This window comes from Musca domestica, unplaced genomic scaffold, assembly GCF_030504385.1.
Source record: "Musca domestica strain aabys unplaced genomic scaffold, Musca_domestica.polishedcontigs.V.1.1 12, whole genome shotgun sequence".
Taxonomy (NCBI): domain Eukaryota; kingdom Metazoa; phylum Arthropoda; class Insecta; order Diptera; family Muscidae; genus Musca; species Musca domestica.
In genome coordinates, this window is record NW_026712155.1 from 14,835,407 (window position 1) to 14,853,360 (window position 17,954).

At 39.3% G+C, this 17,954-nt stretch overlaps 1 protein-coding gene across 1 annotated transcript in view; it reads right to left on the bottom strand.

Moving 5' to 3' along the window:
- LOC101896689 (uncharacterized) overlaps nucleotides 1-17,954 on the bottom strand; it is an 88,211-nt gene that overhangs the window by 35,707 nt on the left and 34,550 nt on the right. The window contains exon 2 of the mRNA XM_059118314.1: nucleotides 15,475-15,656. Coding sequence (XP_058974297.1) covers nucleotides 15,475-15,656 — 182 coding nt within the window. The remainder of the gene's footprint in view (nucleotides 1-15,474; nucleotides 15,657-17,954) is intronic.

Genomic DNA, 17,954 nt, shown 5'->3' on the forward strand with positions numbered 1-17,954 from the left:
TTCGAAATAAAATAAAAATTTATTAAAAGAGACATGGAATTACAGAGAATGGAAACGCTATAACCTTACACTTTTTACTTCACACTTGTCCATGAAGTCCTTTTTATATGAAACCAACTGAAACTATTAAAAGAAAAGAATGTAAGAGATGAAGACAGATTGTAGAAGGAGAAGGTGTAGTTACCAATTACCAGAAAATAATTTTAACTTTAAATTCATCGATACAGAATAATTATTCAAACAATTTTATACGCACTATTTAACACAAAAAAAATACGTCTTGATCCTACGAGACCTTTTAACGAACGTAAAGTCAGCGTTTTTTTTTTTCTAAAAATTATCACATATCTCTTATAAAGTGAAGGATGTAACCAATATAGTCGAAACCTGGCACGTCGCAATATTTATATCATATTTGATGATAAAGAGATGGAGAAGGAGAGAAGAGAGGTAGCAACAAATATCATAACCAGTATAAAATTGTATTAAAAAACATCCATAGTACAGGCTGGACCCATATCTTCAAATACGAATCTGCTTTAAATCAGCAATATCGATTTCTCCATCAAATAAGATATGAACGCCGAATTATTGTAGTTCACATCAAGTTTGTGTCTTAAGTCTTTCTATTTCGTATCTATTCAATTAGTGGGAAAGAAAGAGAGAGATAGAGAGTGAGAGAGAAAGAAGGGAAATAATGCCTTAAGTCCGTTTAACGAAAACTCTGAACGAAAAATAAATTGAGCAATCAAGAGAGAAACAGAGTGAGTGAGAGCAAATAAAGAGAGAAGCGAAGTGGCAACAATTATGAAAAACTTAATGTTCGTGTCTTAAGTCTTTTGATTTGAACTCAAGCACGGTCATATTTCAACTACCTTCAGCTCGCCTAAAAAAGCCTCAGTTCGCCACAACTGTAAAAATTCCTTCTGGCTCTTCCGCAATGGCTGTTCTCAGCTCATCATCATCTCGTCCATGAAAACTCCGCTAAGCTCGTCTAGAAAGACTCTGCTTAGCTCGTCTATGAGGACTTCCCACAGCTCGTCTATGAATAATTACCTCAGCTCGTCTATGAGAACTTTGCTCAGCTTGTCTATGAAGACTCCCTGGGCATTCAGTTAGTCTATAACATGCTTCCCAGCTCCAGCTTCCGTTTAAATGCACCCTTGGCTTTCAGCTCTTCTATAAACATTCCCCGGTTCCATCTCGTCTATAAATGACTTCCTGGCCCAACTCGTCTAAAATTGACTCCAAGTCGTTCATAACAGACTCCCTGCTCTAGCTCGTCTAAAATATAATTCCCGGCTTCAGCTCGTCTAAAAAAACTCCACGGCTTCAGCTCATCTAAGAAGGACTCCCCGGCTCCAGCTTGTCAAAAATTGATTTCCTGGTTCCAATTTGTCTAAAAAAGACTCCCCGACTACAGCTCGTCTAAAATAGAATTCACGGCTCCAGATCGTCTTAAAAAATCCACTGCTGCAGCTCGTCTAAAATAGACTCCCCGACTCCAGCTCGTCTAAAATTGATTTCCTGGTTTCAACTTGTCTAAAACAGACTCCCCGACTCCAGCTCGTCTAAAACTGACTTACTGGCTCTAACTCGTCTATAATAGACGTACTGGCTCCAATTCGTCCATAATAGACTACCTGCTCCAGCTCATCTAAAATAGACTTACGGGTCCAGCTCGTCTAAAGTAAACTTCCTGGCTCTAGCCTGTCTAAAATTGACTCCAACACGTCTGATTTCAATACATCTCACTGACTCCAACTCGTCTGGACCTTCAGCTCGCATACAGGCTTCAACTCACCTCTAGAGATCCGGTGGGCCCTCAGCTCACCTATAGAGATCCGGTGGGCCTTCAGCGCATCAATAGAGATCCGGTGGGCCTTCAGCGCATCAATAGATACTTCCTGGGCCTTCAGCTCATACATAGAGACTCCCTCGGCCCTCAGCTCTTCTATAAATACTCCCTGGCTCCAACTCGTCTATAATAGACACCCTTTACCTTCAGATCATCTTTAAAGACTCCCTCGGCCATCAGCTCTTCTTCTTCCTAGCTCCAGTACGTCTATAATAGACTATCTAGACATTCAACTTGTCTGTAGAAACTCCTTTGGTCTTCTGCTCATCAATAGGGATTCCCTGGGCCTTCAACTCGTTTATAGAACCTCCTTGTGCCTTCAAGTCGTCTATAGAGACTTCTTGAGCCTTTAACTCGTCTATAGAGACTCCTTGTGCCTTCAACTCGTCTATAGAGACTCCTTGTGCCTTCAACTCGTCTATAGAGACTCCTTGAGCCTTCAACTCGTCTATAGAGACTCCTTGAGCCTTCAACTCGTCTACAGAGACTCCTTGAACCTTCAACTCGTCTATAGAGACTCCTTGAGCCTTCAACTCGTCTATAGAGACTTCTTGAGCCTTCAACTCGTCTATAGAGACTACTTGAGCCTTCAACTCGTCTATAGAGACTCGATGGGCCTTCAACTCGTCTATAGAGACTCGATGGGCCTTCAGCTCGTCTATAGAGACTCGGTGGAACTTCAGCTCGTCTATAGAGACTCCCCGGACAATCAGCTCTTTTATAAGACTCCTTCTGCTTCTGCTCGTCTATGGATATCTTTTTCTCAGATTTTCCTTTCCGCCCTATAAAGACTTCCCTCTTCTCCTTTGTAAAGACTTTAAAAAAACTCACCATTTATTTAAATTTAATGATTTAATTTTTTTAATAAAAAATTCCCACAATCTTTAGGAAAATACGTATGTATATATTTTTAAAACTCAAACATATTTATGTAGGTAATGAAATAAATGACATTGAAATGTAGAAAATTGAATTAAATAACAACAGCAACACTTCCAACGATTAGTAAACGATATTCTGAGTTATCCACAGCACATATTTACTGGTCATTGCTAATCGAGTTAATAATTCGTTGCTGTTGTTGCTGTTTTTGTTGTTGCTGCGCTTAATTTAATTACATAAAAAAGGCTATCTCAATAGCCACGGACGCCATCGCAGTGGGTCTATTACGGCGGCTGACACTGCTGCTCTATTGTCTGAATGTCATGCCACCAGATTATGGCAAAAAAAGACTTGGCTGTTTTATTTTTAAACATGAGATGATTTCTAGACAATGTGAACAAATAAAACGATCGAAGAAACGTTCGATCGAACGAAAGAATGAATGAATGAATTGAAGTTGAACCAACGAACAACCAACCAAACAATTGTTCGCTCATTTGTATGACCAGGCATCTGATATGACTTTAAAGGAGACACGAATTTCGATAACTAAATATGTATGGCTCTCCCCCACATGTGCGATTTGCAAACTCATTCATGCTCCAAAACAGCCAAAGGCCATTTGATAACGACTGGAAAAAAAGACTTAAGAAACGAACACACATGTCACAGGTGAAACTGCTTTTTACACGCCATCATCACCCCTATGGCGAGAGTTGCAGAGACTAGCCAAAGGAGCCCAGAGCCATGAAGTTAATATTGTTTGAAAGAAAAAGCGGGGGGAGTGTATAGTATATGTGGGGTTTATAGATTATGTGGTGTAATTGAATTGATCTTAATTGTTGGTTGTCTGTCGCTGAATGGTGTGCAAATTGCCAACTCATTGGGTGGCAATTGGGTGTCCGCCACAACAGTTGTCAGATGTCATGTAATAACTATTTTTATAGTGGGAAAAATTTGAATTTTTGGTTGATTGTAAAAATTATTTTTAAAATTAAAAAATACTCGAAAACTTTGCTTCATGGTCTTCTATAAAGCTTGAATAGCCTTCAATTCCCTCGGCCCCTCAGTGTGGACATAGTGGCCCTTAAGCTCATCTCTAAAGAATTCATGATATCAGGGTCTTGACTTCAAGGTTCTTCAGTTCGTCTATATATAGAGTCCGAAGTTCTTTAGAGACTTTCTGGATATCCAGAGACTTTCTGGCCTTACAGAGCATTCCGGTCCCTAACCAGTCTTCCTGGTCCTCCAGAAACTTATTCACCCTCCGGAGACTCCGTGGCCATTCAGAGACTTCCAGCACTCCAGTGACCACCTGATTCTCCAGAGACGCCCTAGCCCTCCAGAGACTCCCTGTCTCTCCCTAGCCCTTCACAGACTCCCTGGACCTCTAGAAACTTTCTTGACCTCCAAAAATTACATGGACCTTCAAAAACTTCCTGGATCTCCAAATACTTCCTGAACCTCTAGAGATTTCTTTGCTCTGTTCTCTGGGGCTTCAGTTCTCACAGGCTCTTCACCTTGTTCCATGGCCTTCAACTCGTCTAAACAGGCTCCTAGGGCATTCAACTCGTTCTTGGAGACAGCTAGGGCCTACAACTCACATATAGGATCTTCCTGTACCTTCCACTCGTGTAGAGAGATTCACTGGTCCTTCTGTTTAATTATGGATATACTTTGGACCTTTTACTCATTTACGACGACTCTTGAGTTATTCACCTCGTCAATGAAGACTCCTTGGGCCTTTAACTCGTTTATAGAGACTATTTTGGCCTTTTACTAAAAAACTCGTCTGTAAAGACTCTTGAGCTTTGAGCTCGCCTATGGAGCCTCCCTGGAACATCAACTCGAAAGCCTCCCTGGCAATCAGTTCGCCTATAGAAGCTAGCTGGCTCTTAAGGTCGTCTATGAAACCTCTATAGGTCATTAGGTGGTCTATTGAGTCACCCTGAGCATCCAACTGGTCTATAGACACTGTTTTGGTCCTTATGCTCGTCTATAGAGACGCTTTGGAGACTTATTGCAATTCCAATTTATCTGAGAAAAGGTGTCTTCAGTTAGCCTAATGAGGCTCTCCAGCTCTTCTTTATAGAATTACTTCCTTAAGCTCGCTTATAAAAAAGGGCTGAAGGGACATTTTCCTTGGGCCTCATCTTGTCAATATACTCTTCTTGGGCATTCAGATCGTATATTATAGACTCCTTGGACCTCCTTCGCCTATAGAGACTCTCTGGACCTACAGCTTGCCTATAAGGACTTTTTGAGCTTCCTGTTCGCTTATTGCTTCTCTTGATGGCCCTTCAATTCGCCTATAGAGGATTCTTGACCCTTTAGTTCGCCTATAGAGGCTTCTTGAACCTTCTACTGGTCTTTAGCGCCTCCGGGGGCCTTCCGCTCGTCTAAGGAGGATCCTTGAATCTATAACTCTTGTAAACAGACTCCACTTCTTCAACCCGCCTATTGAGACTCCTTGGGCATTCAATTTGCCTATAGTGACTCCTCGGTCCCCCAAATCTTTTTTGAGAGAGACCTTGAACCTTGAACTCTATAGGAACATCCATGGGCTTTCAAATGATCAAATGATAGAGGCTTATTGGGCCTTCAACTCCTCTAAAGCGACTTAACCCTCAACTCGTTTAAGAAGACTACATATCAGCTCGTCTTGGGCCTGGAACTTACCAATAGAGACTCTTTGAGCCTTCAATTTAAGTGCCAATTTAAGTAACCAGCTTCGCAGGATCCAAAAAGTTTGTATCGCAATGTAAAACCATATGGTCAGAACAACCAAATACCTTGTTCCTTGACACCACCAGCCACATTTGCAATTTGCCTATTTGGAGCCATGCAAATTTACGCCATGTTGGGTAAAAATTGACTGCCTCATTGTATTATTCAATGCAAAAAAAGCAGATGCGATGACAGTAAAGAGATAACAACTATAAATTAAAAACTTTTCCAATAAACAAATGAATCATTGAAAATGTGTCATTGTCATAATAACAATGTTGCTGTTGCTGTTGTTTTTTTATTTCTATTTTAAGTTAAAATTCTAGCTAAGCAAGCTCTACCTCTAGCAAAGCAAACTGTTTATAATTGTTGGGTTGGTAAGATGGGGATTTCAAATGTCAGGCATCGTTGGACAGTGGGTTGATTGGATGCAAAATGAGTGATAAATAATTTAAAAAAAAAAAATAATCCTGTTTAAGAGTTCGAAATCAAGGAAAAATGCAAATCATTTCATGTATGTGTCTTAAGTCTTTTGATTTTATCCATGGAATAAAAAAGAGAGGAAGAAAAAATATAAATAACCTAGTTTTTCTCTCTCTGTTTGTGTCTTAAGTCTTTTGATTTGCTCCACTTGGTTGTTGTTTTAATGAAAGGTGTCTCATTTGGTGTCCTTGCTTCATTCCGCGCCCTTGTCTCACTTTTCCGGTAGCCTATAGAGACTCCCATAAATTCGCCTATAGAGACTCTCTTTAACTCGTCTAAAGAGACTTCCTTTAACTCTCTTCAACTCGTTGGGCCTTGACCTCGTCTATAGAGACTCATTGAGCCTTCAGCACTTCTATAGAGACTCCTGGACCAGCCGCTCGTCTATAGAGACTCTTTGAGTCTTCTGCTAGTCTATAGAGACTCTTGGGACTTCAGCTCGCCGATAGAGACTTTTGGGCCTCAGCTTGTCTATAGATACGCCTGGGCCTTCAGCTCGTCTATAGAGAACCCTGGGCCTTCAGCTCGTCTATAGAGACTCCGGGGTCCTCAGCTCTTCTATAGTGACTCCTGGGATCTCAGCTCGTTTATGGAGACTCTTTGAGCCTTCAGATCGTCTATAGAGACTCCTGGGCCTTCAGCTCGTGTATAGAGACTCCTGGGCCTTCATCTCATCTATAGAGACTCCTGGGCCTTCAGCTCGTCTATAGAGACTCCTGGGCCTTCATCTCATCTATAGAGACTCCTGGGCCCTCAGCTCGCCTATAGAGATTCCTTGAGCCTTCAGCTCGTCTATAGAGCCTTCAGCTCGTCTATAAAGACTCATGGGCCTGCAGCTCGTCTATACAAACTAATGGGCCTTCAGCTTGTCTATAGAGAACCCTGGGCCTTCAGCTCGTCTATAGAGACTCCTGGGTCCTCAGCTCTTCTATAGTGACTCCTGGGCCCTCAGCTCGTTTATGGAGACTCTTTGAGCCTTCAGCTCGTCTATAAACACTCCTGGGCCCTCAGCTCGCTTATAGAGACTTCTTGAGCCTTCAGCTCGTCTATTGAGATATTTTGCGACCTAAGCTCGTCTATAGAGACTCCTGGGCCTTCAGCTCGTCTTTAGAGACTCCTTGAGCCTTCAGCTCGTCTATAGAAACTCCTTGGCCTTTAGCTCGTCTATAGAGACTCCTTAAGCCTTCAGCCCGTCTATAGAGATACTCCCTTCAACTCGTCTATGGAGAGATACTCCCTTCAACTCGTCTATAGGAAGAGACTCCCTTCAACTCGTCTATGGAGAGAGACTCCTTTCAACTCGTCTTTAGAGAGAGACTCCTTTCAACTCGTCTATACAGAGAGACTCCCGTCAACTCCTCTAAAAAGAATGCCTTCAATTTTTTGTTCTCATACCATCCCATTGTGCACCCTCTCCTTTCAAGAGCAAACAAAACCCAACCCCAGCAATACCTCCATTCACTCGAAGGCCTTATCTGAAATATTCCGAAGAATGTGGCAAATGCGTTCTTCGGATTCTTATTTTAATTTTGCCAACTTAACAACACACCTACAAATAACCAGCACCCTCTTTTGACTTTTCGAGGAAAACAAATGTTAAAATAACCAAACAACAACAACAGCACAAAATTACATTGAACTTGAATTAGCTGTAATTTCTGCAATCGATTAAAGCTGAACAACACAAACGAAAAAAAATCCAAATTCAAAACTTATAATTACAATTCAACAATTGTTGGAGGGTGTTCAATTTGTTGGTGCATTGTGGCACCTTATCTCTGTCCTTCCGACACTCAGGGGCGTGGATGTGATTTCAAATTTGGAAGATAAAAAGGAGATAAGGGGCATTTTTAGAGAAATATTGCAGGAGAACATTTTGAGAATTACTTATAGCTTCCTCTCCCCTTGCCCTACCTCCGTCTCTGTTCCAACATCATCTGTTTGGTGCTACGTCAGCGGTTAACAATTGGCCAACAATACAGCAGCTCAAATCAGTCGCCACTCTGACTGTAGCCGACTGTGCTTAAACGTTTGTTTTATTCTGATTATTATTTTTTCCAATTTTTTTCTTTCTTATTTTAAATCAAAAGGTGCAGCTGAATATCGAAAGCAATCACAATCGCAACGACAACAAAAAAACCTTATTAAAATATTCCACTCATTATCAGCAACACCAATGTAGCTTTGTTTTTGTTACTCCATAGAAATAGAAATAAAATAACTACAGGAAAAAAAAATTAGAAAAATTGATATTAGAAAAATAAACACTTGTTGCCCTGGCCGGTCATTCGCGGGAAGATGTCTAAAAAAAAAACCCGGCTGTAAATATTCACCGCCACTACGGTCAATGTTGACTGACTTGGCAGTTGACTTCTCACCCATCGAGAGAGAGCGAGAGATTCTAAATTTATGCATCGATTGTTGGTTTTCCAGTGGTACGGATATTTTTTGTTTGTTTGCTACATCCGCATATGTTGTTGTCATTGTTGTAGCTGCTGTTGCTGCTGCTGACGTTTAGTGATTTCCATATTATTTGTCTTGGAAAATTATTCATGCAAAATTCCCCCCTGCTGAGATATATACTATTGAGTGTAAAAATGTCTCATGTGGGTAAATAATATCCGCACAGATGTTAGCAAATGGGGATATCCTGAAATGTTGGGAAAAACAAAAGACTTAGGACACAAGCACCGTAATTACAGTGCATTGGAAGAATACCATCCTTTAAAGCCTCCCTTGGGATCGTCTATGAAGATTCCCTCAACTAAGAAGTCTACACAGGGGTCTTTCAAGACTTCTATTAGCTCTTCTGAAAAGACTCCGTCCGTGCCAAGAAATTGTCCTCCGAAAGGCCTAAAAGGACTAACTTCACCTACAACGACTTTAGGGCCTTCAACTCGTCTATAGAGGTTCTTTGGGGCTTCTACTTCACTGTATGTTCTCCTTCCATAGGAACTGCTTGAAACCCCCATTCTTTTATAGAAACCTCTTGGGTATTTTACTCCAATATATATAGACAATCCTTGGACCTGGGCATTCAACTCGCCTACAAGACTTCCCATTTCTGTTTGTGTAACACTTGAATCGTTGATCTTTTAACTGGTTTCTATTTACTCCTTAGAGTTCACTTATTCTATAAGGACTTCTTCGGCCCTCAAGTCGTTCATGGAGGCTATTTGGGCCTTCGACTAACTTTAACTCATCTATAGAGGGCCTTAGATTTTTTACTTGCCTATAGATACAATTTGGGTCTTCAAGTGGTCTATAGAGATTCACTGTGCTTTCAACTCATCTATGGAGGCTCCATGAGCCTTCAACTCTGCTATAGAGACTTCTTGAGCCTTCATCTCGTCTCTAAAGCATACCTGGGCAAACAACTCATCTATAGAGACCCCTTTGGTATTCCACTGGTCTATAGACACTTCTTAGGCCTCAACTCTTCTATAGAGACTATTTTGTCTTTAACTGTCTATAGATACTCCTTCAGCCTTCAACTCATCTGTAGAGATTCCTTGAGCCTTCTACTCATCTAAAGAGACTCCTTGGGCCCCCAACTCGTCTAAAGAGACTCCCTGGACCTTCAAATCGTCTGTATGAAATCCTTGAAACTTCAGCTCTTCTATAGAGACACCTTGTGCCCTTAACTAATCTAAAGAGACTCCCTAGGCCTTCAACTCCTTTATAGAGACTTCTTGAGTCTTCAACTCGTCTGTATGGAATCCTCGGATCCTTGGGTCTTCAAGGAACCTTTGGTTCGTCTTTAAGGCACCCTTGGATCCTTAGTCTTTGCACAATTCTATAGAGAACCCTTGGACCCTCACCTTGTCTATAGAGGCTTCTTGGGCTTCTGACTCGTCTATGGAGACGCCTTAGGCCTTCATCTAGCCTACGGAGACTCCGTGGACCATCAATTCACATATAAAGGCTCTTTTGACGTTCAATTCGTCCATAGAGATTGCTTGGTACTTAAATTGGTCTATGGAGGCTTCTTGGGCCTTCAGCTCCGCTATGGCGAATACGTGGACCTTTAATTTGCGTCTTTAGACTCCTTCATTTCGCTTATAGAAACTCATTGCGCCTTCTACTCGTCTATAGAGAATTCTTGAGTCTTCAGCTCTTATTTAGAGTTTCCTTGGGTCTCCAACTCTTCTAAAGAGACTGACTGGGTCTTCAAGTCGTCGTTTATAGAGACAGCCGTTGACTCATCTACAGAGACCGCTCTTGCCTCGCTTTGGCTGGTCTATAGAGACAACCTTTGGCTTGTCTGTAGGGACAGCGTTTGCCTTGTCTATAGAAACAGCCCTTGGCTGATCTATAGGGACAGCGTTTGGCTCGTCTATAGAGATAGCTTTCAGCTGGTCTATAGAGATTGTCTTCAGGTGGTTACAGAGAGACTCTGAAGTGCTAGCGGGTATAGATTTCTCCCTTGAATCTCGTCTAGAGAGACCCTTCTCTTCATACTTTGGCTAATCTACAGAGACCACTCTTGCCTCGTCGATGGAAGCTCTCTTTGGCTCGTCCCAAGAGACAAGCTTTGGCTGGTCTAAAGAGACAGCCTTCGGCTCGTCTATAGGGACAGCCATCGGCTCGTTTGTTGATACAGCCTTTGGCTGGCCTATGGAGGCAACCTTTAATTTGTCAGCCTTGGCTGATCTTTAGGGACAGCGTTTGGCTCGTCTATAGAGATAGCCTTCAGCTGGTCTATAGAGATTGTCTTCAGGTTGTTACAGAGAGACTCTGAAGTGCTAGCTGGTATAGATTTCTGCCTTGAATCTCTTCTAGAGAGACCCTTCTCTTCATACTTGTATCTCTTTCTCTTTGCATTCCTAGACACTCCTCTCTTTACACTTGTATATAAGGACCCCCTGGTCCATAGCGGATTCCAGCAGATTTTCTAGAGAGACTCTCAGAACTTCATTTGGAGAAACTCCTTGCACCACTTATGTGGAGAGACTTCCAGCATCTCACGGAGAGAGACTCAATTTAGGTCTTTAAAAAAGCTCTTCATTACTGGTCTGCTGAAAAATGTTGTCAAGCTCCTGGAGCATACCTTGTTTGTGAATTCTAACAATAGATCGTAGATCTGCGACGCACCTTTTTCTAATCCAAAAAGGAAAATTCTCTCTTCATTTTAACTTCCAGAGCATTCTAGACACACATATTCACACTGAATCAGATCTTGACTTTGTCAACAAAATTTAAATAATGTCGTGGGCGTCGTCCTCATCATCATCTGCTGCATCAGCATCATTTCGAGATCTAATGGCATGTTGTCGGTGTGCTTGTTTGAATTTGTTTATGATGGGAAAATGTTTTTCATTCAGCTGATGCGCCACCAGCATCACGAGATGATGCCGACAACGATGATGATGATGCTGATGCAAATAGAATGGAAAAATGCAAACTTGAACTAATTGCTTTTGTTGATAATCTGTAACTGATATCCAAAACAAACAAAAAAAAAATAAATATGAAAGACAAATGAATCTGACATGTTCAAGGAGTGCCACATAAGTTTGCCGCACAACAAAAAAAGTCATCGCCTCAACGAAGATGTGTAATTCAAATGGAGATGCAAATGCTTTGAGAGTGACACAATTGTTTCGATATTTGTTTTTTTTTCTCCTCAAATTCAATTCAAGTTCAATGTCTATTTAAATGACTGGGGATTGCCTTTAAAAAAAAAAAAAAACAAATATCTCCCCACCCCAGAGATGTTGCTAATGTGCCAAGTTATTTTGTTATTAATATCATGTAATTATTGTTGTAATAATAATGTTTATTGCCATTACAATAGTTGTTATTCTAGTTGGATAATTTTCATTTTTGGCCAATTTGCTTGATTTACTTGCCGGCTAATAGCCAACAATGGCGATTAGATTGAAAACCAACATTTGAAGGAATTCTTTGCCGGGATTGCAACAGACTTTAATTTGTTTTCTCTTCAACTCTCCTACTCTCTCTCTCTTTGTCTCTCTCCCCTTGATTCCCGAGATACCATCCTACCTCACTCACATTAATTTAGTGAACAATTTTCGAAATTATCTGCCGGTATTCAAGTACAGGTGGTGGGAGGTGAAGGTCCATCTAGGCAGCAAGTCAGTCAGCCAACCAGCTAAGCAGCCATCCATCCAGCCATTGAATTGGATAAAAAACTCAGCCAGATTGGACGAACTTAAGTGCAGCTATCTAAAATTACCGGTAATTTCCCATTCCTACACTTGAAATTACCAACATTTGCGGAATTGTTTTGTGAACTCAAATGGAGAAAAAGTTTTTCGCTGTTCTTTTTTTTTTTCAAATTGTTTAAAGTGCGTTCAACTTGAAGCCTATGCCTTTTTGTTCTAAGATAATTATGGATATGGCAATAAGTATTGTTAGAAAATACATTGCGTAGAGATCGGCTTGAATATTTATACTGCAATATATGCCTTTCTAAAAAATAAGATAGGGACTTATTTTATCTAAAGAAGCATTACAGGAGTTATTCTAAAAATGGACGACCTTTTTACCATAATATACCCCTAGATGTCTTTCTATCAATATAAGGTTGAAAATATTTTCTCAATAGAGGGTATATACATTTTTCCCATTCACAAAACACCTGTAGAGGGTCTTCCGTTTATAACAAGCCTAAAAATATATATGCTCCAATTTAATATATATTCGGGTGCTTTAAATATTCTGTCCAAATCCTATTGTTGTGAAGATATATTGAGTTCTTGTAGAACTTATATTGGATGTCTTTACCTCTATCTTGTAGACATATAAATCGTTATCTACTTAAAGAAGATCTGTATTTAAAATTTTAAATTACTTCTATCAGGAGGATGATACTTCTAAAGAAAGAATACCTTTTTATGTCCTTTGTAGACAGAAGACCAGAAGGTGTGGTCCGATCTCTACCATATTTATAGCAGATCTTGTGCTGATAGAAATATTGAAATGTGCCATGTGTGTATAGAATCGGATGTTAATTTCGCGTTTTCGCGTGGGGGAGGTAACACAAGGGGTAGACCGATATTTATCATCTTCACACCACATCTTGTCTTAATAAAAATATTGGGATGTATGAAATTTTATGAGAGTTGGATGCTTATTTTACATTTTATGAGATATATAATTATTTAAAATATAGACCCGTTGTGGGAAAGGTACCAGAAGGTGGATGAAGGATATTATGTTGATAGAAATATTAAGATGTGCCATGTCTGAATGGAAACTGATGTTAATTTTGTGTTTTATGAGCTTCATGGTCATTCAAAATTTTGACCCTTTGTGGAGGAGGTACCAGAAGGAGTGAACCGATTTTGCCCATCTCCGACCAAGTCTGGTCCAAATCGGATACTCCCTTAGAGAGTTATCGTTATAGGTCACCAAACATCCAGGCCGACGAACGCCCCTAGATCGACACCCAATACCCTGAAACCGACATGGCGCAAAGAGACCTAGGATCTAAAACCGTTATTTCGATGAGGCACATTTTGGCCATATCAAATGATATGACCAATGTAGCCATATGGCTGAGGGTATAAAATACCCATTCAGGTCCTATCTTCATAGAAGACTTCTAGAGTCTCTTGAGGAAGACTTAAGGCTTTTGGAACAAAAAGAAGGAAATATCCAAACTTCTTGAAGGTATTCTATGATATACAATAGGTCTTTAATCTTCTATGCTTATGGCAGATATATAGAGGAACATAATATAGCCCTATTACTGACTGCAGGTCAGCAATAGAAACCCTATAGAGAGACTTATAGAACACCAAGGAGACTTGAATAGATGACTCACGTAAGAGTTATTGTGGCTATGAAACTTAAAACTTAGAAGATCTTCTGGCTACAGAACCTTTTTAATGGAGAACCTCTAAGAGGACTAAAATATCTGTCTAAAAAGTACTTTAAAAGGCGGTTTGCAAACCAATAGGAGACCTTATGTATGAATAAATTCTCTAAAAGATCTTCCTTAAAAAAAGAAATATTGAAAGTACTTTGTTCATAAAAGGCTTTTCACTTCTAAATAAGTTTGCTGAAAAGTCACCGGCTTAAAAGAGGTTTCCACCAGGTCTCCTGTCTATAAAAAGTCCCTTGAGAACATATGTCTGTCTCTAGAAGACTTTTAAATGACTTCTGTAGATATCTAGATATTGTGTCTGTTATTATAGCTGTGTAATCCTCTTGATGCCTTGACTATCGAGGTGTTCTTCGCTTTAAAGAGCTTGACCTAGAGACTACCTCCGAAAAATTTTTTTGTGTATGGGAGACCCCTAGGAGTTTCTCTGTCTTCATAAGACTTTTTGAAGGTATTCCGCCCATAAATGATCTCTAGAAATATATATGTCCATGAAAGACCTTCAGTGTCTGAAAAATATATCTAGGAAGTCTTAACTATAAGAAGAACCTTTAGTAGACCTTCTGTCCATGGAAGAGCTTTAGAAGATATTTTTTTCCATTGAATACAACTACTCTCTGCAGAAGTCGTTTTGGATGTCACCTTTACATAAAAAATATTCCCTGCAAAGAACCTCTAGAAACTATTCGTCACATAGAAGCCTGTGAAGGGGTCTTCATCCGATTATTTCTAGGAGAATTTTAAAAGGGTTTTTGTTCATAGAAGATCCATTATTTTCATATATAATACCTTAAGAAGGGTGTATGTTCATAGAACTTATCGATTAGGTCTTACACCTTAAGAAGGCCTATACAAGTTTTTCAGTCTATAGACCATCAAAAGCCTTTTGTCGATAGAAAAGCTTTTAAGACATAAAATAACTTTTGAAGGCCTGTCAAATACTTTCAGCAGGAGAAACATCTAAAGGTTTTTCAAAAGACTTTTGTCAATAGAAAACTTTTAAAAGGCATAAAATAACTTACTTTTTCTTTAGAGAAGGCCTGTGTAAGTTATTCGCTCTATTGAAGGCCTGTCAGACATATAGAGGTTTCCATGTATAATCAAAAGGACTGTTACTGTGTTACTAGAAAACTCTAGAAGAGTTTTAGTCTTAAAAAACACCTTAAGAGAATCACTTGAATTTTTTCTTTAAATTACTTCTTGTCTACAAGAGACCTCTTGAAGGCCTTCTCTGTGTGGAAGTCCTCTAGAATGTTTTATATCTTAAAAATAACTCTGAGAGGGTTCGATCTATAAATGATTTGTTGTGTCTCCTATCTATAGGAAATGTTCGAAACCCTTATCTCCTTATGTCTTCTTTATAAAGATTACCTCTTAAAGGACATTTTTCCTAGAGACCTATTTTGCCTTTGTAGAAGATCTTTTAAAGGTGAAGAAGATCTCTTAAAGGTGCAAAATCTTCAGCAGTGATTTGTTTTTTTTTTTTGTCAATAGAAGAAGGTCTTCTGACATTTTATTAATAGATTTCATTAAATTTGGTCTCTTGGATAGTTTTTCATCTTTCCAAGAAAAAAAATAATATTTGAAGATCAATGGAGAATCGTTGGAAGTTTTCCTCGGAATACAAAACTGCTTCCTAAACTTGTATTTTCATTTTCGAATTTCTACTCACCTTGTTGAAAATAATTAGCCTTTCGCACATAGACACAAACCAAGGCCATAAGTTGCAGCTGGGATAAACGCTGCCGCGTTGACTGAGGCAGAGGTAATAAATCCCGCAAATTGGCAATTTCGGCATTAATTAAATCTCGGCGTAATTTGGAGGCACCTTTTGTAGATTTATTGGCATCGAACCTGTAGCGGAATATAAAAATAAAAAAAACAGGCAAATTATTGTGAGTGCAAATGCAATAGCAGTAAACAAGAGGCGAGTAAAAGGGAGAGTGAGAGGGGGGAGCGAGAAAAAATCATAAAATAATTCCGTGGAAATGATTTGCCGAAAAGCCACCGGTCAGTGTTTAGTAAATCGTAAAATTTAGCAGCTCAACGATAAATTTAAGAGTAGTATCCTCTGCTCAAAGTGAGAGTGGCAATTAGAAAGCCATTAAATGATTGGCAAACAATTAGGGATTTGGTTTACAGGAATTTTTTGGAAAGGATTTCAAACCAAAATAAAACTTAATTTATATGGAGTTCCGAAAGCCACATTAAGTCTTCTTTCATTAAGGGATAATTTTGAAAGCTATAATTCTTCGATAGAGGGAGGCGATGGTATGGTGGCGTCATATAGCTCATCAAATGCCAATCCACATACGTACACAAATATATTGGTATATTGGTATGCAATGTATGCATTTTTACAACAACACCAACAAAAGAAGCAACTCCCTTAATTTGCCTGCATGAGTAATGCTGGCCAAGATTTAGCGCCTTTGGCAATGAATTTTGCAAGTCAAATCAACGAACGTAACGTCTTAGAGGATCAAATTGATGTTTCTGCAACAACCAACTAAGCTAATCATTAACTACCGGTTGCTTGGTCGGTTGGTCTACCTACCGGTCACTCACTTCAGATTCTTGAGAGCATCATTTGCCAGGTTGTTCTCCCACCAAGTTTCGTTTTTTTAATGAGTTTTATGTTCACTTTTCCCACGCTACAAATTCCGCAAAAAAAAAAAAACTGGCTCCCACAAATCAACTATTCTCAGACGCACACACAGCCTCCCCAAAAAAAGAGGGGAACCCCGGCAACTGCAATTCCTCTAAATTTCTCAAAGTTGTTTTGGTGTTGTTGTTGTTGCTCTTTTTGTTTTCTGGGATCTGGTGCATTTCAGGTTCATTTCAATTACTTTGGACAATTGAATTACCTGGGCAATTACTTGAGATTATTATGCGGTTTGATTGGAGTTATGATTTCTTATGTGGAGTTCCCTGGATGCAGTAGCAGAGCTCTGCCATTGATTATATCATAGAAATATAGATCATATTGAATTTTTTGTTGATTTTGTTTGTTTTTGTTGCTGTGCATTGAAGACTAGGCTTTTATTGATTACTTTTTATTGGCTAAAATCCTTGGGAGAAAAGAATTCCCAGAATTTACAATAATTCCAATGAAAACGTCTTTATGTTAACCACCCAGCAGAACAACAACATCATCATCATCGACAGAGATGATGATGCAGACGTCGTCGTCATCATCATCACCATCATCCAGTTGAACGCCACTAGACGAGGAATGATGAAATTGACTAGCTGCCAGACAATCGACCACAGCAAAACAAACAATGCACTTTCTCAAAATCATACGCAACATTTGTCGATAGCCGAAGTTTACCCTAATCGCATGTTATTGGGATGAGGAAACCTATAGGCACTGATTTGTTGTCGGGGAAGGACAAACTTTATTCAAATTTTCAAAGGAAAGGTTAAGAAGAAAAATAAAAAGAAATAATATTTTTTCATCATTAAAGAAGAAGGATTTTTTTCTTAGAGCAGAGATGTTGTTCAAACTCTTCTCAATTGTGTTCTCACAAGAGAGAAGAAGCTTTATTTTTCACAGAGGAGTATAAAAATTCTTTTGTTAAAAAACATAAGGTGAGAGGACTTCTTCTATACAATTTTTAATAAACGATGAGAGAATTCTCCATGTAGACGGAGACGAAATTTTTTCCCGTAGCATAATACAAAATTTTTCATTTCAAGAATAATTGAGATACTCCTTCATAGACCCTTTAAAAAATATCCATAATAGAGGGGCTATGTCAGCCCCTCTCTTCTTCATAATGAACCTGAAATGTTTTCAGGTTTGAAGGAGAGCTTTTAAAGTCACCTTTGTAAATAAATTGGAAGTCGATTTTCAAATAAGCAGTAGAAGGTTCCCAAATTAACCTGAAACAATCCGCTACACAGAGAAACTTAAAAAAGGAAGATGACCGCCTATTTCTCCGTTGAGCGGAAAAAAAAGACCCAATTCTCATAGAGATTATTCTTCTTTCTTTTCTTTATGGAGAAGAAAAATTTTCTTGTTTTCGTCGTTCTTCACAAATAAAAAGAAGATCTTAATTACACAGTGACGTAGAAGTAAAGGTTGCTCTCTCTCTTTCTCTTATAAATATTAAACAATATCATGTCTCATATTTAGAAAAGAGGGAT